This window comes from Poromitra crassiceps, assembly GCF_964638095.1.
Source record: "Poromitra crassiceps genome assembly, contig: HAP1_SCAFFOLD_139, whole genome shotgun sequence".
In the NCBI taxonomy this organism is placed as follows: Eukaryota; Metazoa; Chordata; class Actinopteri; order Beryciformes; family Melamphaidae; genus Poromitra; species Poromitra crassiceps.
In genome coordinates, this window is record NW_028152225.1 from 387,118 (window position 1) to 411,487 (window position 24,370).

Sequence of the window (24,370 nt, forward strand, 5' to 3'; positions counted from 1 at the left end):
AACAACAACAACATCGCTACCTCGTTGCTAGTAGCAAGTAGCAACTTGCTACACGCTGAAAATGGTAAGTTTGACTACACACTCGGTCACGTCCACTTCATTTTGATCAGGTAAAACGCACCATACGAGCCTGCCCCTACAAGTGCTGTTATATGCCTTTTCACTAAGCGTTCCAACAGATTTTCGATGCAAGTCGAAAGTCTGCCTCGAGAGATTACTCAAGATAACCAACTTTTTATGTTTGCCAGTAGGTGACACTACGCCGAATTGCACAAAATACTGCACTCTATCAGATCCCCCTGTAAGCGCACTCCTCAAGTTTGAAGTTGATCGGACAAACGGTTCTCGAGGTAAACCGGTAGGTTTGCCAGTAGGTGGTGCTATGCCAAATTGATGGATTAATACTTAATTTGTGAATTATCTTTGTTATAATTACTCTTTTTAATTGTACAATTAGATAATAATTAATGAAACACTTTATTACATTCCATTCCTCTTCCAGTCCTCCATATGAAACCCCAAGGCTCTACTAGCGAAAATGCAGGATTTGAGGCCAAAACACATTTCTGAATTTGACCTACAATTAATGTCACTGAAGCAAACAGAAAAAATATATACTTTTTTATTTGACATTCTATGAACCGAGATACAACAATCTCCAAAAATTAACAAGCGAAAATGACGGCCACCGAAATTGGATACATTGCCCATCCACTGTGGGGTGGGGAGAGCATTCCATAGGGAGGGGGCGGCTGTAGCAAGAATGATCATATTCAGAATGATCATATTCAGCCAGACATGGAGATTTACAATCATGAGATTTTCTTTAAACCACTGGCCCCCCACTTCTAAATCTGCCCATGTTTGCTATAGTCTGAAAAAATGAACCTCCTCAACATCAACAACAACAAGAGAGTGTACTGTATCAATCATTGGGATTAATGTCAATGACAGCAACCACAGTTAATTATGAATGCTATTGCATTCATGAATGAAATGTGTTTTTATTGAAACAAGTTATTGTCATTCTACTATGCCTATTCCCTTGTCATGATGATTTTGGTGGCATTTTACCCATCATGTTCTTTTTTGTATTCTTTTCTGGCTTCAATAAGATTATGTAACATTTTGGAATAAAAATACAGATTAGCAGTGCAAAACTGGAGCCCAGAATTGCAAATATCTCCACAGCAACACTGAACTTCCCTGGAGAGCTGACATACGCAGGGATAAAGGTAATCCAGACCGCACAGAATATCAGCATGCTGAAGGTGATAAATTTGGCTTCATTGAAATTATCAGGCAGGTTCCGAGCCAAAAAAGCTAGAAAGAAACAGAACATAGCCAGGACTCCTATATACCCCAACACAGCCCAGAAGCCTACCGCTGAGCCTAATGCACATTCTAAGATTATTTTGTCTTTAAAGTGTTTAAAATTCTTGAAAGGAAAAGGAGGAGAGATAGTTAGCCAGAGGATGCAAATCAGGACCTGTATGAGAGTGAAAGCCAGAACGCTGAGTCTCTGCTGAGCAGGGCCGAACCATTTCATGATATTACTCCCTGGAAGTGTAGCCCTGAAGGCCAGTAACACCACTATAGTTTTCCCCAGAACACAAGACATGCAGAGGACAAAGGTGATCCCAAATGCTGTGTGTCGCAGCATGCAGGACCACTCAGAGGGCCGGCCGATGAAGGTGAGAGAACACAGGAAACACAGGGATAGGGAGAAGAGCAGCAGGAAGCTCAGCTCAGAGTTGTTGGCCTTGACTATGGGACTGTTCCTGTATTTGAAGAAAATGAAAGCCACCATAGCAGTCATGCATGTTCCTAACAGGGCCGCTGCCGCGAGCAGTGCCCCCATAATCTCTTCATATGATAGAAACTCTGTGTCCTTCTTTTCACAGTCATCTCTTTTCTCGTTTGACCAGAATTCAGGATGGCATCGCACACAGGTGATGGAATCTACAAGTTAAAATCAAAACAGATATTAGATTTCCTGAGTAGCTCCCTTATTTTCCCACAGCGGTGGCAGCAGGCCAGGCCAGGGTCAGAAGATACCAAGGCCAGAACACTCACTCACTCAGTCAGTCTGTCACTCATAGACATTTAGTGAAGGGGGCGGGGCTAGGGAATAAGGGCCATGAAGAGGGATAGGTAGGTCGTCGAATCGGGATTCAAAGGGTGGCTAGGGGAAGTGGCAAGGGGGATGTGGGTGGTGGGAGGGGGTGTGGTGATGGAAGAGGGTGGGGCTAGGGAAAAGCGACGGTGGCTAGATAGGAAGGCCGTAGACAGTCGGCGTATGAGGGGTGGCTACGAGGGGGTGCGTGGTGGGAGGGGGTGGTGAGGGTCAAGGAATGGGCCGTAGCTATGGATAGGAAGGTCGTAGAGAGCTGGGGATCAAGGGGTGGAAAGGGGTAGCTGTGGGGATGTCGGTGGGTTAGGCTTAGGGTAGGGTAGGGGTACGTCCTTTTGAAAACGATTACCTGTGATGTTGAGGTACCCCCAAAATATTGCCTAAAGGGCCATAAGGGTCGGCTTCAAGGTATTTGCGCTAATTTCTTCTAGGCAGATAGACGGTTCAGTAACACTACATGACGACTAGATAGCTATGTCTATAAAGGAGCCATGACCATGTCATGATAGCTACATTGTGTCACGGTCCTGCTTGTGTACGATTGTACTTTTATGGCTGTAGCTGAGGAAGTGACGTAATGTGGATCTCCTCATAGATGTTACGGTTAGAATGTTATTGTTAATGCTAGAAGCAGAGTTGTGTTGTCTCTGGTCGGTCGGGGCGCCTGTTCGGAGTGGAAGGGAACTGGTGGGAATAGCGTGATCCTCCCACATGCTGCGTCCTGCCGCTGAAGCTGTCAGGTGAAAAGAAGCGGCTGAAGTGTGCATGCGTCGGAGGGATCATGGTGCTAGTCTACAGCTATCCCCAGAACAGCAGAGAGTGGAGCTGCGACTGGGGTAGCAGGATGAAATTGGCCAGGTACAAATAGGGGGGGGAAGGGATCTGAAGAAGAAAAAAACCTTCCGGTACCTGTGGCTGAAGTCAGGGACAACCATTAAGATGGTTGGATAAAGTCACATGACGCTCAGTGGGGGTTAAACTCACTCTGGAGTAGTGAGGCTCTTGAGGAAAGCAGTAGTCCCTTAATCTATGAGGAGAGATTGGGTCCAGTTTCACAGAGACAACATAGCTCATGCTATAGAAAACCTGGATGTGGCTGAGGACCGCATGGAAGAGGTCACGCCTGGAAAGTGCGTATCACTCATTTTCGATCCAGGGGATCTCGACTGTGCTAAGGTGCATCTGGATTACACTGTAAAAGATCCAGATAAGAGATCTGACATCGTGAGCGTCTCTTTGATCCTGCAGATATGGAGCTTGATGAAAACCCGTTTCATCTGACATAAGTGCAGGATGTCGGTCATCTGATTGATCCTGATCCAATATTAGGTGGAGATGTTACACGGGGAGAGCCAATTCAGGGGTGCACAGTGTTGAGGTCGGTGAGGTTCCGACAAAGCAACACCTGTATAGCTACCCTCCTCACCGAAAGAGTGAGCAGGATGCTACAAAACTGCCTGATTCAATACATGGTACATAGTTGACAACTGTACCTGCTGACCTGCCCTCTCCTCTCTCGCTCCCATTATAATGTCCACAAAGCATACCCAGTAACTGTTGTCTTCCTGTGCACATTGCTGATCGATCTTGGCCCTATTTTATTTACCTATTTTATTTACCTTGCCTTTGCCGTCTCTTAGTGTTGTTCCATGTTGACTGTTATTTTATGTGTTAATCTGTGTATATTTTATCAAATCTTGCTGAGGCCTCTTAAGGCCAGGTCATTGTTGTACTGAGGACTACGGATGTAAATTAGCTTTTAGCTAAATCCGACATATTTACTGTTATCATATAGATGACTCTGTATAGGTAACTGTTCATTAATGTACTGTCCTGACCGAATAAACAAATAAAGTTAAGTAAAGTAAAGTAAATGAGAACTCAACCAATTTTTTACCTGGTTAAATAAAGGTCAAATAAAAATATTTGGAGCCAGAAGTGACATGAATTTGGAGATGATCAGTACATGATTGGTGAGTTGTGCGATTACTGGACCTGTCAATCATGCCCCAATCACTGTCTATTTTACTTGAAAAGTGACCATATTTACAAAATGAACATCATGATGTATTGAAGAATACTTGAAACCGAGACCATACACTCATTAGGAAAGTGTTTTCTGGGGCCAGAGAAACTTCTTTTTGCCGACACTTGAGTCGCCCCCTGCTGGCTATCCGAGAGAATCCAGGTTTAACTTAGTTCCGCATTGGCTTCACAAACAGAGCTACGAACTAGCCCCTTGATGATGAGTCATTGAACTCACAAGAAAATGTCCTGTACATTGTTGATTTAAATTAGAGCCCCTCCCCCTTTCCTGATTGATTGGTTCTTGATTATGTATTGATTCTGAAGCCACAACAACTATTACAGAGTCTAGAAATTAGTGAGCGTTTTGCACGCTCATTTCCAGGGCGAAGAATCTGGAGACGATGCGCCATGGGAACACTTGTTTGGGGTGTGACCAAACTCATGCTCGTACCCAGCAGCACACACGCTTTGCGCCTGCCTACCCGTGACTCGGGAAGATAGCATCATGTTTTTAGGCCCCGAAATGCGCTTTACGCTGAAGAGGCGTGGCGCAGTGCCAGAATAGGCCAGAATGGGCGTTTCGGCCTTAAATACCAGCTTAAAGCTATCTTCCCAACTGCCGTTAATTTGGCGCTTAGCGCTTTTCAAAACCAGGCCTTATTCAGTGCGCCGGTTATATTGTAATTGCGCGGAGCTCTACTCTGCCATCTCACACTCTCTCCCCCTCTCTCTCTCACTCCCTCTCTCTCGTGCGTCAGACAGGCACAAAGACCAATGGAAAAAAGTGGTTATATCGTAGTTTTGAGCTCCTGTCATTCAGAGGCTGTTCTCTCCCCCTCTCTCTCTCTCTCACTCCCTCTCTCGTGCAGCACAAAGACCGATGGAAAAAAGCTGTTCTCTCCCCCTCTCTCTCTCTCTCTCTCTCTCTCCCTCAAATCTCCCAGCATGCATTGAGGGTAATACATTTCGAGAAGAAATATCAACCAAATCACCCTAAATTGCCTAAAGTGGTAGATAGAAATAATGTTTCTGTTCACACAACATGCAATTCTCAATTCAAAATAAAACATAGACATCCAATGACAACCCTATGTGAAACATATATGTAACCTAGGTGGTATATATATCCCACGCAGATATAACGTGATTTAGATGAGAGACAGGTGCAACATTGCTGTACTCCGCTCCAACGAGACTTGGCTTACTTCACATCCACTTTTACAATAAAAACACATTTATGCAATGACTTTACATCATGTAGGCTATATTTATGTGCATCATCTGCACTAGAGAAGAAAAGGTAGCGAGAGAAAACGATATCATTAATCTGGACAAACTTTCACCAATCTAATCTCATCATGACATAGGCCACATAGGATAGGCTATATTTTTCTAGCCAATGCGTTTAGAACATTCTTTTCACTTTGATCTTGCTATAGTGTAGCGTATTTACATGCTTGCAGCATTTAAACTGCAGTTAGATTGGTTTGAAAGCATAATAATATGCAATATTATCTAGGCTATGAGACAGACGGGAATGAAACAGGGAGGGGGGGAGCTCAGAGCGCTTCGGTCGGCTTTTCTGACCGGACTGGATCGCTCCGTGGAATTGGAGCTTAAAAGGGAAGCTTGTGATGCATTTACTGCACTTCTCCAATAAGCAGGTAGTGCATAATTTTACGCTTATAAAGGCATGGTTATAATGCTTAAGGCCGTGTGTAGCGCCGACACCAAAATATCGAGTGGGCCGATCCACGCCCACTAATCTGCGCTGCGCTGGGCACAGTTTATAGGCTGATGCAACGATAGAGCCAATAAAGTTCATGGAAATGGATGGTATCAGGAATGTCACCGATAGTTAACGTTCTATATTGTACAGACCATCAGCCCTGCTGAACAGATCTGTATTTGCCTGGCTGTAGGTTGAATCGTTTTATTCAGGCTATGATCTGTGATGTGCTGAGATATCCAAATAGACCGTTTTCACGGGGGCCATTTTGTGTCGAAAAGGCAGGGTAAACGCAGGTGCAAGCAAAACACTAATGAGGGTTTCCAACTTCCAATCATGGAAGATGGAAACCCTCATTAGTGTTTTGCTTGCACCTGTGTTTATCCTGCCTTTTCGACACAAAATGGCCCCCGTGAGAAGGGTCTATTGGCATGAAGACAGCATACAGCCACAACCTGGAATGGATCGAGTGGATCGGAGCTTGGAAAGGAAGAATGTCATTGCGTAACTGCAGTTCACCAATGGCCACAGTTGTGAATAATTCTATGCTTAAAAAGGCGTGGTTAAATGGTTAGTGCCGGCTTTAGCGCAGAGGATAAAATTATGGAATGCGCCTGACCACCCCCACTAATAGCGCTGCGCCCGGCCTTAAACGCTAATTTAAGGCCAAGGGGAAAATAGAGCCCCCCAAGTTTGAAGTCGTTCGGACGAAAGGTTCTCGAGATAAACAATTTTTTTGTGTTGCCAGTAGTGGCACTATGCTATGCACATATCCGAAGCACACGGTATTTGGCACTGCACTCCATCGAGTACCTCGCAGCGCACTCCCCACGTTTGAAATCGATCGGATGAATAGTTCTTGAGATAAACAGCTTTTTGTGTTGTCAGTAGGTGGCACTATGACTATGTGCCAGGATGGGAATGTTGCCCCTCCCTCTAGCCATGATACCCTGAGATCCCAGTGCCCTGCTACCAGCCTGCTTCTGTCAGTTATTTTAAAAGTGTCAGTGGTCTCTCTTTAATGTAGCCTGCCTTATGCAAATAATGTGTAATTGGCTAACTTTAACACACAATTCAGAAAAATCACTCTTCACATTGTCAATACAGCAATTGACAATGGCCAGGTGGACTTGCCCCTAAATTTAAGAAATTCCCAACCTGCTAGGCGCATGTCCGACATTTGGCACCACACTCCATGGGGGGCCTGGCAGCGCTTTCTGGAGGTTTGAAGTCGATTCTCAATATAAACTTTGTGTTTCCAGTACATGGCGCTATGACTATGCGTGTCCAAAATTGGGCACCACACTCCTTTGGGTTCCCAGCAGCATACTCCCCAATTAACGGTTCTCAAGATAAACAGTTTATTGTGTTGCCAGTAGGTGTCGCTATGACTATGCGCATGTCCAAAATTGGGCACTGCACTGCGTTGGGTTCCCAGGCAGCGGACTGCCCAAGGTTGAAGTCAATTGGATGAACGGTTCTCGACATAAACCGCTGTTTGTGTTCCCAGTAGGTGGCGCTATGAATATGTGCATGTCTGAAATTGGGCACCGCACTCCATCGGGTTCCCGGCAGTGCGCTCCCCAAGTGTGAAGTCAATCGGATCAACGGTTCTCAAGATAAAACACTTTTTGTGTTGCCCTCAGGCGTCAGGTCACCCTAAGCGCACTACCCAAGGTTTGGGGCAATCGGAGCAATGGTCTCGAGAACCGCTTGTCCAATCAACTTCAAACTTGGGGAGTGCGCTTAGGGGACCTGATGGACTGCAGTGGTGAATTGTGTGCAATTCGACATACTGCCACCTACTGGCAACACAAACAGTGGTTTATCTCGAGAACCATTAATAGGATCAACTTGACCTTGCCTGCTTGCTTGCTATCTATCTGCCTGCCTGCCTGCCTGCCTGCGGCCTCTATCTACCAGCCTGTCTGGTGTGGATCTACGACAATTTCTGGATTTTTCGGTGCTATTACGGCCCATATACATTTTTGGGACCCTGTGTTACTGACCTAAGGGCATGTCGCCCTGTAGAGGATGTACTGGCCACCTTCAAAAAATTGCAATACTGGAAACTACCATCTTTTGTTTGAAAGACACTGGGATTATTTCTACACAGCCTCAGAGCCAAATTGACTTGAGCTCTCTTTCCAATGGATTCACAGAAGCTACGACGCTGAATGCTAACTTAGCATTAGCTGCTCCCTCATCGGGTAATGTACCTGCAACCACCATCACCAATGGACTCACAGATACTACAAATGCTAACAGTCTGCTAGCCCTCCCATCCTTGGGTAAGCCTCCCACGCATGTTCCCGAAAACATTGCCTCCCAAGCTGCCTGTGCTATCTTGGGGAAACAAACTGATACTGTCCATTGGAATGTCCAGGGAGCGAAGCCGAATAGATTAGTGATCCCTGGAGCCTCAGAGACTGCCTCTTATCGCCCGGAAATTAGCTCAGCCACGGGGTGGCCTGCATTAGCTAGTATAGCCCCTGTTGCTAGCACTGAACAGCCATTGATTGCTGTGAGAGGTGGAAAGAGAGATACCAAGAGTTTTGCTCCTCAACCACTGATGTCTCTACAGCTGGTAAACAGATTTCAACCGCTATTGGGTGGGCCTGTATCGACTGCCGATATGGATATTGGACCGGCCCATCGGCTTTCCGACAACCTAGGTAGGCCCAAAGCTAGGAGGCTATCAAGAGCTAGCAGGCCACAGCCTCAGAGGCTATCAAGAGCTAGCAGGCCGCAGCCCCCTATAACATCCTTGCTCATTGGAGACTCGGATGTTAAACACATTGGGATTAAAAACAATACCGCTACACTCTGTTTCCCTGATGAGATGATCTGTGACATAACAGAGAAAATTCCTGAAATCCTGTCTACTCACAGCTCCGTAAACAAGATTACCCTACATATAGGAGCCAATGACATTCTGAAACAGCAATCAGAAACATTAAAACGTGACTTCCTGGATCTAATGAAGCTCCTAGCCTCACTGGATATTGAGGCATTTATCAGTGGCCCCCTGCCCCTGAATGGATACAAAATCAATAAGTTCACCAGGTCCCTGGGCTTAAGCACGTGGCTTTCAACTGTCTGCCCTCGGTATAATTTGAAGTTTATTGACAACTTCAATCTCTTCTGGGATCGCAGCCATCTCTATAGTCATAATGGTCAACTCAACAGAGATGGCACAAGGTTGTTTTCTGCCAACCTTGTCTACAACATCAACCATCTAACACCAGATAATCCCAGGGCCAGGAAAGTGCCCCCAACCCCTTCCACCATCTCCAACCCGAGATGCCGCGAGGCCATACAGCTTCCAGACGACACGTCTCTTCAACAACAGCTGCCACAACTCGAGGCCAACCGACTAGACGCAACACCCATCTCTGCCTCAACCCATTCCCCCCCCCCCGTCTTCGGGGCCTCTACACCCATCCCCCACCACCTTCAACAGCCATCGGAGACGCCTTCCTCCCAGGATGAAACGATGGACGAAAATACCCCTTCCTCCACCTCTCTGCTCTCCCCACCCCCCTCCCCCATTCCATTCTCTAGCAGCTTGAACGAATTAATAAGTGCTGGACTGTCAATGATCCCCCAGTCCCCCTGTCCATCCAGAGGGAATGTCAGCCCTCTGACTTTCCCTAAGCCCCCTCGTTCTACCCTCCCGACCCCAAACCTGCCCCCTCCACAGTCCCCTCCCTCATATCCCCTTCCGCCCCCTCCCAAACTGCCATGCCCCACGCCCCCCCTACCCATCCCCGACCCACCACTCCCGACCCCAAACCTGGCCCCCCCACAGTCCCCTCCCGTACATCCCCCTCAACCCTCTCCCTTACCGCCTCCTACCTGCTCCCCGCCCCCCCCACCCACCCTCTCACTGCCGACCCCGAACCTGGCCCCCCCACTGTCCCCTCCCTTACATCCCCCTCAACCTACCTGCTCCCCGCCCCCCCCACCCACCCCCTCTCCACCACGCTCTCTGCCCCTCCCCCAAGGGCAGTCCCCCAAGCGTCGACACGCCCCACCCCCGCCTGTCCAAGACCCCCCCAATCTGCCCCCCCCCCCTCTGTGGTCCAAATCCACAAGCGTCGACCAGCCCCACCATCCCGGCCTGTTCCGATAGGAACAAGGTCCCACAGCAGTCTAGCAATGAAACTGTCTACGGCATAAATACTGACTTCCATTCAATTCCTGTCTTGATTTCATACGGACATAATACTTTCCCCTCAACACGATCTGTCTCTAAATCAAACTTGATCTCCATTCCCCTTGTAAAGCAAACGATACAAGTTCCAGGCTCTAAAAATATTAAAGCCGCACTCCTTAATGTTAGATCGCTGTCAAATAAATCTCTCCTCATCAGTGATCTGATTACCAGCTATAATCTGGATTTAATGTTCCTCACCGAAACCTGGCTCGATATGAATAACAGAGTGGCTGTTCTGTCCGAATCAGCACCGCCTAATTATAGCTTCATTGACACTCCCAGAGCTGATAAGGGGGGGGGGGGGGGGGGGGGGGGGGTCTATATTCTATATTTGGTGGTCTATATCTATAGACCACCAAAATACTCAGGCCGCTTTCTCGTTGAATTTGCTGATCTACTCTCCTTAATTTTCATGGAACAAGACTGTATATCTATTGCTGGGGATTTCAATATTCATATTGATAACCCTAATGATAATTTTGCCAAAGAACTGAATATCTTACACTTATATATCTTATCACTTTTGATCTGTCTCAACATGTTTCAGGGCCTACTCACAACCGAGGCCATACCCTGGATTTAGTTATTACTAGGGGCTTTAAGTCCTCTTCTGTGTTGACTATTGATGTTGCGTTGTCTGACCATTTTTGCATCTTTTTTTAAATGGAAATCTCCCCTGAGATCATTAATAGGTCACAAACTGTTAAAAGACGAGACATTAATGCAGGCACCAGCGCGCGGTTTATGGAGACCTTTTCTTTATCTCCTCCCACATCAGCTTCTGTCAATGACATTCTCGATAACTTCAATTCAACAATTCTGAATGCTATTGATAGCGTGGCGCCTGTTAGGTTAAAAATGCTGTCTGGCAAGATTAAAGCACCCTGGCGAAACTCTGCATCCGTTAGATGCAAAAAGAAAGATTTCAGGAAAGCTGAGCGTAAATGGCGGAAAACTAATCTTCATATTCACTATCTCACAGTCTCAAATGGTGTGCCCCAAGGTTCGGTCCTTGCTCCGACTCTCTTCACTATTTACATCAATGACCTGGGGCACACCATTAATGCTTCTGTCCATCTGTATGCGGACGACACAATTGTCTACTGCTGTGCGAGCACTGTTGTTCTTGCCTTCGGTCTCCTACAAACTGCGTTTGATGCCCTACAATCTCACCTGTACTGCCTCAAACTGGTGTTAAATGCAGACAAAACTAAAACTATGCTCTTCTCTGGTAACAGGAAGGTGCCAGCTGCTCTCCCTTGCATTACTTCACTGCAGGGGACTCCCATTGAGGCCGTTGCCTCCTATAAATATCTAGGAATTTTAATTGATGATGGTCTGTCTTTTAAACCCCATATTGAGAACCTGTTAAAAAAACTGAAATTGAAATTGGGCTTCTTTTTCAGGAATAAATCCTGTTTTTCCTTCAACACAAGGAAACGTATTGTTGCAGCCACCTTCTTGCCGGTCCTTGACTACGGTGATGTGCTGTATATGAACGCTTCTGAAAACTGTCTCCATCTGCTGGACGCTGTCTACCATGGCGCGTTGAGATTCATAACCGGTTGTAAACCTCTCACTCATCACTGTCATCTATACACGCTAGTCAACTGGTCATCTCTCACTATGCGCCGAACCCTGCACTGGTATATTTTCATCTATAAATCCATCACCGGTCTGCTACCCACTTACATTTCCTCCTAATTATCTCACAAGCACTCAAGTTACAGTTTACGCACCCAGGACTACATCACCTTCACCATCCCACCTGTCCGTACTGAGAGGGGGAAAAAAGCGTTCTCTTACTCTGCCCCTTTCACCTGGAACACGCTTCAACAGACACTGAAGCTGTCCAGCCTCATCCCACTGCCTAGCTTTAAGTTACTGCTGCGCAACCTTGAAATCCCTGCCTCGCTGTGCTCCTGTTTTAACAACTGACCATCTCCTTTTTAACATCCCCCCTTTTTTGTCTAATGTGTCTGTTAGCCTTTTGGTTATTTTATTTATTGTCTGTACTGGTACTGTATACTGTTGTCATATTGTCTGTCAACTTTTGTTACTGTAACTTTCTGTCTGGATGCTGCTTGAACAGGTCGCACTTGAAAATGAGATCTAGGTCTCAAGGTGATTCACCTGTATAAATAAAGGTTAAATAAAAAATAAAAAAACTATGATATTTACAAAGAAAGCCTTCACTCCTACAACCTCGAACTGAAAAGGTCGAGACAATCGTTCTTTTCCGATATCATTAACAAAAATGTGAACAATGCACACACTCTATTTGCCACAGTTGATAGACTGACTAACCCGCCTCTCTGTGTAGCACCTGAGTTTCTCTCTACTGTCAAATGTAATGAGTTTGCTGCCTTTTTTACGGACAAAATTAATAATATCAGGCAGGCTATTAGTGGCTCCACACCAAGAAATGTTGTGACATCATCCTACCCGCAGATCCCTAGTTCGATAAATTTGTCCCAGTTCAGCGTTATCGACCACGACATCTTAGAGGAAACTGTGCAAGGCCTTAAATCATCTTTGTGCTGTCTCGATACCCTTCCAACAAGCTTTTTTAAAAGCGTTTATAACTGTCTGTCGTCGGACCTATTGCAAATAGTTAATAGCTCCCTTTTGACCGGGACTGAAAGTCCCTGAGTCCCTGAAAACTGCAGTTATTAAACCCCTACTAAAAAAGCGTAGCTTTGAGGCATCGGTAATCAGTAACTACAGACCAATATCTAATCTTCCCTTTATAGCCAAAATAATTGAAAAGGTTGTTTACCTACAACTCAATAGATTCCTAACCTCAAATGATCTCCTAGATAAACTCCAATCAGGCTTTCAGGCATCACAGCACAGAAACCGCGCTTACTAAAGTCATAAATGACATTAGAATGAACACAGACTCAGGCAAAAATTCGATTCTAGTGCTACTGGATCTTAGCGCTGCATTTGACACTGTTGACCACTCAATTTTATTGGACAGACTGGAAAACTGGGTTGGGGTTTTGGGTACGGCCCTCCAGTGGTTCAGGTCCTATCTTCAAGACAGGAAGTACTTCGTCTCCATTGGCAATTACACATCTGACCTAACTAGGATGACTTGTGGGGTGCCTCAAGGATCCATTATGGGGCCCGTTCTCTTCAACCTTTATATGCTCCCTCTAGGCCTAATTATGCAAAAAAACAAAGTAGCCTATCATAACTACGCAGACGACACTCAGTTGTATATAACTCTTTCCTCAGCTGACTATGCTCCCATAGAATCATTGTGCCAGTGCATTGATCAAATAAATAACTGGATGTGCCAGAATTTCCTACAGCTAAACAAAGACAAAACAGAGGTGATCGTCTTTGGTCCCAAAGAACAAAGGCGTAAAATCACTGCATGCCTTGAGTCTCGATCCCTGAAGCCTAAGGATCAAGTCAAAAATCTTGCCGTTATTATTGATTCCGATCTCAACTTTAACTCCCACATTAAGTCAATCAGAAAATCTGCTTTTTATCATCTTAAAAATATAGCAAGAATTAGGGGCTACATGCCCAGACAGGATCTAGAAAAACTAATTCACGCCTTCATCTACAGTAGGTTAGACTACTGCAATAGCCTTTTCTCTGGTCTCTCCAAAAAATAACTTAGGCAACTTCAGCTCATTCAGAATGCTGCTGCTAGAGTTCTAACGAAGACTAAGAAAGTTGATCATATCACTCCAGTTCTTAAGTCCTTACACTGGTTACTTGCCAGTGTGTCATAGAATCGATTTTAAAATACTGTTATTAGTCTATAAATCACTTAATGGCCTAGGCCCTAAATACATAGCTGAATTGCTCCCACGCTACGAACTGTCTAGAACTCTTAGGTCAGCAGGGTCCAGCTTATTAACTGTCCCTAGGATCAAATCAAATCATGGGAAGGCCGCATTTACCCACTATGCTTCTGCTAGCTGGAACAAATTGCCTGAAAACCTCAGATCTGCCCCAACCTTACTTACTTTTAAAAATAGACTAAAGACTTTTATGTTTACCGTCGCTTTTAACTGCTGACAATCACTATCATATGTGTGTGTAGTCATGTTTCTTATATAGTCTATTATGCAAACCCAATGAGTCCTCTATAAGTTTTTAGCTCTTTTTGCAACTGCTGCGCCTGTTGCTTATACCTTTTTTTAAAGTTTTGTTGTGATGCTTTTAAATGTCCATTTTATTCTATAGATAAATTGATTTATTCTACTATGCAGGGACGGAGTGTAAGTGTGCAGGGATGCAGTGTAAGCAGCAGGGATGCAGTGTAAGTGTGCAGGGATGCAGTGTAAGTGTGCAGGGATGCAGTGTAAGTGTGCAGGGATGCAGTGTAAGTGAGCAGGGATGGAGTGTAAGTGAGCAGGGATGCAGTGTAAGTGTGCAGGGATGCAGTGTAAGTGTGCAGGGATGCAGTGTAAGTTTTATAAAGTTTTGTTGTGATGCTTTTAAATGTCCATGTTATTCTCTTCTTTTATTCTTTTATTTTCCTGTCAACCATTTTATGTGAAGCACTTTGAATTGCCTCTGTGTATGAAATGTGCTATACAAATAAACTTGACTTGACTTGACTTGACTTGACGGAGTTCAGTGCCGGATTTCGTGTAGTCCGCCATAGTGCCACCTACTGGCAAAACAAAAAATGCTTTATCTCAAGAACCGTTCGTCCGATGGACTTCAAACTTGGGGAGTGTGCTGCTGGGAACCCGAAAGAGTGCAGTGCCGAAATGTGCTATTCAGCATAGCGCCACCTCCTAGCAAACACAAAAAGGGGTTTATTTCGACAACCGTTTGTCTGATCGACTTCAAACTAGGGGAGCGTGCTTAGGCGGACCTGATGGAGTGCAGTGCCATATTTTGTACAATTTGGCATAACACCACCTACTGGCAACACAAAAAGTGGTTTATCTTGTTAGGGACCACAGGAAGAATAGTCTGAGTAGTCAGACTAATGGGGATCCATAATAAATAATAAACAATCTTGAGAACCATTTGATGGATCAACTTGGGGAGTGCGCTTAGGGGGACCTGATGGAATTCACTGCCAAATTTCTTGCAATTTCGGTATAGTGCCACCAACCGATACTTAAACACATAGCATAATACCGGGCCGGAGTCCCAGCAAACGCAATTAAAGGCCACGTAGCGGACTGATAATTTACTCCTTTAAAGTCGTGGTTGTAGGTCAAGTGTGATAATCTTGGCCATGCAAGAAATAATGAATATTTAAGAATGTAGGCTACTTATTTACATAATTATTAATTATATAATAATAATTGATTCTGAATTTTACACCCAATGTATGCTTGGATCGGTTGCAGCCCCCTGTTACCCTGGAAAGGATTGAGCAGGTAGTAAAATTAATAATTAGTTGTTTGTTATCTAACTAATTTACATGTTGTTTGCAGTTTAATCACATAATGGTACTCAACCATTTTCTATAAATCAGAACAAGATTTCATAGTACTCCCAAATTTGATATTCAAATGCACTGATGATGAATTAAATGTTTCCTATGAATTGTACTGTATATAAACATATAAATACTGTTATTATATTTGAATATGTATTTGAATGCTGATATTGAATTGACAAGCGTTATATTTGATCCATTAAATCATACTAGAGCACCTGTGGTGTTGCTGATTTCTCCCTCTGCACATGGTATACAGTCATAGCAGCAGACCGGCATTCCTTTCTGGAGGACCTTACGGCTTCCTGGGGGACAGCTCTCACTGCACACTGACACAGGCACCTGCATGAACAAAAAGCAGTATGAGATCAACTTTGATATGCTTTTGTCTTTCCATGTCACCATTTGAAATACTGATCAAATCGACAGTACGATACAATAATCCTGTAAGTTAACAATCCATTAATGATCATAATAGTATTAACCTGTTCTGAGTACTGTGGCCAAATTAAGAACTTAGAGTGCAGATTTAGCTGTTTTTCTGCAGGTAAAGATGCGTCGTAAAAACCAATGTTGAGAAACTCCACACTGCCATTTTCATTCGGCTGCCACTTTATGATGTCATACTTGGCTGCTGGGTCTCCATTCTCATCAAAGTAAACATCCTCCCCCTCCTTTGTCTTGAACTGAATCTTTTTTATGTGCTGCAAATTCTAAGCAGATAGATATTACTTTATGTATTCCATTAAATGTAAACCACCTCATATTAGCTCTGCAGAATGATGCACATGCAACAATGTATTAAACAATACTGTAACAAATCTGCTCATGTGAAGCACATAATGTTGAACGATCATTCAGCCTTCAGTGTTCAACTCACCGTGAATGGATCTGGCTGTACCTTATTGCCACATATTTCTTTACAGCCAAGAACACCATGTAGTGCGTGAGCCACAGCATACACTGCTTTATAGACATTGTTAAAGGAGGACATGTATGACATTATATTAGTGACAATGTTTTGCTGCCCAGACAGATCCTCAGATCCTGTACAGTATCTCTGATTCCCTCCTGAACCCTTCGTCAGCTGGAACCTACAATCAAACATTGTCTCCCATAATTCTGTGAACAATTCATCACTAGTTGAACTGAGAGACTTTACATCCAACATGAACTCTCTCATGCCTGAAACATGGACCTCAGGCAAGGTCATCCCTATAGCACCATCCAGGATGTGATGCTGTCCATTCATTGTTACAATGTAGGCATTAACGATCCAGCCCTCAGTGCCTACCCACTGGTACCCAGTCAGGTTGTGGGGGGCCATCTCATGTAATAGTACTTCCAAATCAGGGGGGGAGAGGAAAGTGAAAATCACCTTGGAGGTGGAAGCTTTGATAATGTCAACTATTGCCTGTATTTTTTCTGGTGGATCTGTTCTAAATATGGCTACAGAGTACTCTAGACAGATGCCCAGCTTTTGGGCCGTCGCTGTGAATATAGCCATGCCGTTATTGCCATAAGCATCATTGCTCCTAATTGCCCCGACCCAAGTCCAGCCAAAGTGCTTGACCAACTGGGCCAGACCTCTGCTCTGGTGGAAGTCACTGGGCATTGTTCTGAGGAAGGATGGATGCCGGATTTTGTCACTGAGACATGCGCAGCTGGCCCAGTGGCTGATCTAGAGAGTAGAAAGCAATTATATATAATATTCCTAAGATGAGGATGCAAATTCTAAAACAATGTACACAGGAAAACAGAACACATTAGCACTAATTCTCTTAAAACTGCCTTTACTGTGAGCAGTCCGACAAATTGCAGTATAATAATTACTCTATTATCAAGAAAATAAACAAAATAAATAGATCAAACTGTGGCCAAGGCCCATTACAGTACACGATTATGCATAAAATGTAAAAAGCAAAACAAAAAACTACCCACCAATGGGATATGAAAAGTTCCAATGACAGTGGATATGGCTGTGGAAGCAGAGGAGTAGCTCTCTCCTATAATGGCCTGCACTTGGGCCGGTCTGGTGCAGGGTGCCTTGGAGACTGTGGATATATCCTCATTCCCATTAGCCAAGACCAGTGCCACCCTTATTGCCCTTGCAAGTGAGCCACATGAATCATAGATCTTGTAGCCCAGAAAGAGGCCAGGTAGCAAGTCTGTGCTGTTGTTAATCTCCTCAATGGCAAAGAGCATAGCCTGAGCAAACTGGAACTCACTGAAATCCAAACTTGACCCAGACAGTTATAAATAGTTGGTGTTATAGCCAGTATGTCTTTCAAATTAAACTAAATTAAAAGTTAAACTTTATGAGCAAACATTTCTTATTTTACAACTTATTTCAAAAGCTATTTTTAATCAATTTTGTATATACCAAGTTCTTCTAATCTTCTATCTGCGATTTACCTTGTGCACTGCAGTGCCGGTGGTCTGTACATGTAGGTGTCCTGTCTGCCTTTCCAGCTGCTGTGGAAAGGGAAGATTCCACCCAAAATAATGTCCCCATTCTTAGACAGCTGGGGGATCTCCGGTTCCCCTATCTGCTGACACACCTGCTCCTCAGCCCCAGAGAGAGATGCCGCCACCAGCAGCAGCTGCAGAAGGGCCCAACCCTGCTCTGGCCACCTTTGGGTGGACATCACACTAAAGGCCATTACACAACAAGAGCGATGTGAATATACAGCATGAAATTGCGATGCAAATTTTGACCCACCTGTCAATCACTGCAACAGATACACATTGATAAAAATCAACCCTGGTCCGAACAAATACTGTAAACGGCGCAATATCGCTCAGTAAAACATGCATTGACTGATGTAGGTTCAACAAATATTGACGTGCAAATTAATGGCACGAAAAAAACTTGTGTAAGGACCTTAAGACACAAACTGCAAGGCAGCAGCAGAGGCACCCTAACACGAGCAGGGCAGAGCTTGCATCCGTATTTATAGATATTAAAGCATGACAAACAGTAATGAACAGTGATGTTCCATGGCTCCACAGGGAGGACAGGACAGAGGAGGGAGGTGCAAAACTGTAAAGTTCTTAATGAGTTTTAGCTGTATGTTAGCCTATTCAGTCACATAGCCTACAGTTTTTGCATTTAATATTTGAACGTCTGATTTTGCAGTAATTTGAAAAATAATGGGGGATGAAGGAGCGGTAAAGCCTAGAAAATTAGGCTATAAATACGGTGAAATGCCCCACAACTGTATTCCATAACATTCATATATATTTTACCTGTAGTGTAGATATATATAGAAGTCAGTAAAATAAATCCTACCTATACATTCAAATTACCGTAAATTCCGGACTATAAGCCGCGGCTTTTTTTCCCGTTTTTTGGCCTTTTTTGGCCCCTGCGGCTTATATAACGGTGCGGCTTATCTATGGATTTAAAAAAAAATATATATATATATCTCTCTTTTTTAGCACTCTTTCTAACTATAAATCCACTTCTGTTTTAATTTCCTCTCTTGCCCTCTTTTAACAACATAACATAACATAACATAACATAACACAACACAGGTAAGCAGAAAGAAAAAGACGAAGCAATCACCGCCATGAATGAGGAAATGACTCACCTGCTGGAGGCTGGAGATACACGGCTTGGGCTAAACTTTTACTCCGTGAAACACTATCGATTAAGTCCGACATCGCTCAGAGGTTTGAGCAGCTTGAAAACAAGTTTGAAAACGTGCAGAAGTCCATCCACTCAATCACTAAAGAAAATAAGGCAACCGTGGCGTGAACAGAGTTTCTAATGCGGAAAAGCGCATCAGCGCACTGGAGGACAAAAACAACACAGTGAGTCCGAAAGTGGATAAAATGCAAAAACAAATCGAAACCCCAGGTTGATGACTTAATCAGCAGGAGTAAAAGAAATAACATTCGCCTGATCAATGTAAAAGAGGGAGCTGAGATTGGTGACATGGACGCTTTCGTGGCAAAATCCTGTGTTACATCCTGGACCTGAAGGAAGGCGAGAAACCACCAGAGGTGGACAGGGCACACCGGGCGCCTCGGCCACGTCCAGACCCCGGCCTGCCACCGAGGGCCATGTTCATCTGCCTACTCCGCTGGCCCGACCGTCAACTCATCCTCCAGGCTGCGGGGAAGAAGCCCCTCACCTGGGAGGGTACGCGCTTTTTCGTCCGGCAGGACCTCTCCGCGTTGGTGCAACAGAAACGCGCAACATACAACAGCATCATCGAGGTTAAAGTCAATGGATATCGCTTTGGCGTACTGTACCCAGCGAGACTCGTCATAACCATTGATGGACAGCGGCGGAACAAGAGCTCAAAGTGAAACTGCCGAATATCTTTTGAGTTGGACTGGTCAATAGTACTGTGAGTAACTAAAATAAAAAAATAAAAAACGGAATTCTCTCTTCTTTAGCACTCTTTCTAACTATAAATCCACTTCTGTTTTAATTTCCTCTCTTGCCCTCTTTTCACCACACCGCGGACACTGTGTGCACTGTAAAAAAACAAAAAATACCATTAAAACACCCGCGGCTTATAGACCGGTGCGGCTTATATAAGAAAAAAATAGTCAACTTTGAAGGTGCGGCTTATACACCGGTGCGCCTTATAGTCCGGAATTTACGGTAGTGATTATTGTATTTAGATTATTTAGTTTTATTTATTTATTTTGACTCTCCTCTGTTGTTATGTAGTGATTGTGATATTATGTTAGGACCTCATTGAAAAGGAGATGAGACATCTCAAGGGGTTCATCGTAATACATTTGAACGTACAACTGTATTCAATAACATTCAGTCTTCCAAGAGATATTTGACCTGTACTTCAAGTCACAGATATTCTTGATTCAGACATTAAAATAAATCCACAATGATGACGTGTGAACATGATTCTCCATGATGTTTGGGTTTAGGAAGTCAGTGTTGAAGCTGATGCTATATTTGACCTTAATGGATACATCAGGGGCCTGATTTGGAGACAGGTTGTGATACAATTTGAATTGAATGTAGCAATGTATGACAAGATAGCTATTTATAAATGTTGGAGTTGACATGGAAAACGTCCATAATGTTTAGACTATTTGGTATTTCGGGGAACTTTCTAGGGTGGAGACTGGAGACGATGGGCGCAACATGTGGGATTTATGACATCACTAATTATGTCATGTCTAATGACATCATTGATGATGTCATGTCTAATGACATCACTGATGATGTCATGAAAGTGACACAAAACGCAATCTGGGAATCCAACAATAAAAAAAAAAAAAAAAAAAAAAAAAAATCTCTAACCTCTGGGGGCAGGCTCATTTGAATGCCTGAATAATCGGAACTCAAGGGCCTCCGCCAGAGATTTCCGCTCCATGGGCAGGGGAAGAAAGCCTCCGTCGCTGTGAAACACCGACAATGCTAGCTCCTTGCTACATGCTGAAAATGGCAAGTTTTACTACACACACCGGTACACTCTCAGGCACGTCCACTCAGTGGCATAATTTCAGCAAAAGCCAAGGTATGGCAAGGTACGCGGTGGGGGGTTGAAGGGGGGAATCTTGAAATCAGATAATATCTAGGCTGCTTACACCATAGCTACACAACAGACTGAGTCAACTCTGATCTGCCCCAAATGTGCTTCTCTTCTTCTGTCCTTCCTTCTTAGGGTTAGGGTTAGCGTTTCTCAAGCACATGCGGGGCAGGTCAGAGTTGACTCAGTCTGTTGTGTAGCAGCCTAGCGTAGCCTATACAGTATATGATCTGATTTCATGATTATGGACGTTTCATTTGAATATGGATTGCAAAGAGCAGCAGGAGATAAAGTGGGAGGTGCTGCTATCTATGTGACGGACAGCAAACAGAGCAGGCTGTCAGCAGCACAGAGGTACGTTACATCACTAATTCATGTTCTCTATTATATAATAAGCACAATGAGCCGCTGTGTCGGAAAATAAGCTTTTGACTAGACATACATAGAATAATTTCAGATGCCCCGTTTTCCTCGTTTTCAGGTTACAGTTGGAACTGATTATCGTTTCTGCTGATGCTAATAAAACCGAAGTTGTCAGGGTGTTACGCCCCAAGTCTAGGATTTAGGGCAATAACATGAAATAAAAACGGAAACCAAGATCAAATGTATAAAAATAGTTTACTTTGTAATTTCAGAGCATGAATACAAAGTTTGTTTCTTTTTGTTAACAGTGAGCATTTACAAATAGCATAAACATGAACATAACATACATTCCATTTACCTTAACTCAGGCATGTCCAAAGTCCGGCCCTGGGGCCAATTGCGGCCCGTGGACAGATTCTAAGTGACCCTCGGCTTATCTCTCAAAATATACTGTATGTGGCCCTTCACACAGTATTGGTTAATCAAGCAAGTTCAATTTGCATTTTTTCCCTTCACCTAACGATGACAGCACTACAGTTTGTAGAAGCACCAGGTAGGAACAGCACATGCAGAACTAATGTTTTCAGATGGTAAACAAAGTACAATTATACGTGATTTTTTTTTTGCAAGAAGCACCTGCCCCCCCCCCCAGCATTTTCACATTATCTAATCTGGCCCCCATTCAAAAAAGTGTGGACACCCCTGCCTTAACTTAACCCGCACATATACAACAAAGCAAACTAAACGTTGGATGAGCATACACAGATGAGAGTAGAACCCCTGTCGGCTCCACCCTGTCTCCATGTTGTCTGACTTCAGCATTTGTAGACAGCAGTCTGGTTTGAACGAAAGATAATTTATTGTGCAGTGACAGGAACCCGGGGTTAAGACTCAGAGTGGGGGTAGCGTCTTTGGGTGAAGCTCGGTTCTAGAGCGCAGCTCAGCTTCACGGGATGGAGGCCCGGCTCCATGCACCAACCCCCCGTGGTTCCTGTGATCAGGGGATAGAAATGCAGGATTATGCAGCCCTGACTAGCGTGTCTTTAGCTGTTTGTGGGAGGAAACCGGAGTACCCGGAGAAAACCCACGCCGACACGGGGAGAACATGCAAACTCTGCGCGTGCTGCCCGTAATTAGCGTGTATTTTGCTGTTTGTGGGAGGAAACCGGAGTACCCGGGAAAAACCCACGCAGGCACGGGGAGAACGTGCGGACTCCGCCCGTGCTGCCCGTAACGGAGGAAGAAACTTGGGGTTGGGGGGGAGGGTCGTGACGACTGAGGCAAACAGGGGGAAGAGAGAATGTGGTCGTGTTTATATATGCTACCAGTGATTGAGTTGATAGAACACATGTGTACGTATCAGTGAAGTGATTGGAGCGCAGGTGAAATGGATTAGCGAGGCGCCGGTGATTACATGGTGTGGTCTTGTGTTCCTGAACCTTAGTTAGTACACTAACTCCATTACTTTAGCACAATACTATAAAATAATGAATTGCGTTCTTGCAGTAACGCGCATGCGCAAGTACTTAGTAGTCGCTATCTGTGACTGACTATGTCACCTGTGATTTCCTCTTGTATTCTGGCCGCCTCTGCTCCCCCCCCCCCCCCCCCAATCAACAGATGAGTGCCACCTGGAGGCGACCTGGAGAGGGGAATATTGGCTGCAGCCGGGTGGTTCATGAAGGACTGACACACACAGAGCGGAGGAGACCACGGGACCACATGAGAGGCAGACGGACCTCGGAGCAGCAGAAACAGGATCACAAAGCCGTCAGAAAAGGGACGGTCGTATCCTATGATCCTGAACTTGCGTGAGTAATCCGTTAGCCTGGCCAGCTGACTGACTCACTTGCTCTTTCCCCTTCAGCCTGTGCTGCCGAGCCGTCCTCACGGAGCCCCTGTGGTCCCGATCATCCCGCCGCTGCTACTGCCGCCTCATCGACGTCACCACCCCCTCTCCAGACGCCACTTCACCCCACGCCATCGCCCCCTCTCTCCGGACGCCATCCCACTCCTCCAGACGGCACTCCAACGTCACCATACGCACGGCGCAGGACGCGCAGTGCAGGACGCACAGCCGAGGGGCTGCCCGAGTGCCTGCCACTCCGCCATAGCCCCCACACGTACAGCCTGACCCCCCCCCCCCCCCCAGAGGACGGACGGGGGGCAGAACAAACAGAGGTGCACACACGGCTGCGCGCGCGGACCGGACAGGACAGCCCAAATCAGGGGTACGGAACATTCTTTTTTTTTTTTTATAAGTCTCGGCCGAGTGGCAATCGACCGAGACTTAACGGACTATTCACTTTAAACTTTGTTTTCCTCTTTAATATAGGAATATGTTTTATTGGTGTGTGGGTGGATTGGGCAGGGGCGAGGGAAATCACTGATGTCACACCTGGGACACCTGGCCTGCTGTGGCTATAAAGGGAGGGGTAGGGGTTGACTTTATTGTTTTGCAGTGCCTTAAATCAGCCCTCTTGGCTTTGCAGTGGAAATATTCTTAGTAGCTGAAGTCAAATGCTTACAGCTTCCTCTGTGTGCCCTATTGAAAGGGGTGGGTAACCTGGGTGCTGTGCGAATAGCGGTTTGTGTGCCACCGTGTGGAATTGGACACTTTTTATCTAAGTTTGCTAAACTGCTGTGTGGTCCAGCCATCTCCCCCCCTACCACTGCTTAGCTGAGGCCATAGGTTCCCCAGGGCCCAGAGGATTCCCTTTTCCCCCAGCCCACCATTTTAATATTTTCATATATTTAAATAAAGTATTTTTTGTAAAACGTTATCGTGTGTTGTGTTGTGCTGTGACATTTGAGGAGTTGTGGGTTTGGGGCCTAAGTTGCCCTTAGGTGACAACTAGACCAAAGCAAATCTGCACCGGTCTAATAAGTGCGGAGCGAGGTGCTCTGGGCACGCTATGTTATTGTAATGTAATGTATTGACTGTACGAGGCTGGCT

The 24,370-nt window shown here is 44.9% G+C and overlaps 1 protein-coding gene across 1 annotated transcript; it reads right to left on the reverse strand.

Moving 5' to 3' along the window:
- Positions 1 to 1,048: 1,048 nt before the first annotated feature.
- LOC310770637 (extracellular calcium-sensing receptor-like) lies at positions 1,049 to 21,786 on the reverse strand (the record flags this gene model as incomplete). The annotated part of the gene is made up of 5 exons (XM_083663381.1): positions 1,049 to 1,962; positions 15,757 to 15,880; positions 16,917 to 17,157; positions 17,954 to 18,172; positions 21,773 to 21,786. 5 exons carry the CDS (start codon positions 21,784 to 21,786, stop codon positions 1,049 to 1,051), a joined length of 1,512 nt encoding a protein of 503 aa, XP_083519507.1.
- Between the last annotated feature and the right edge of the window lie 2,584 nt (positions 21,787 to 24,370).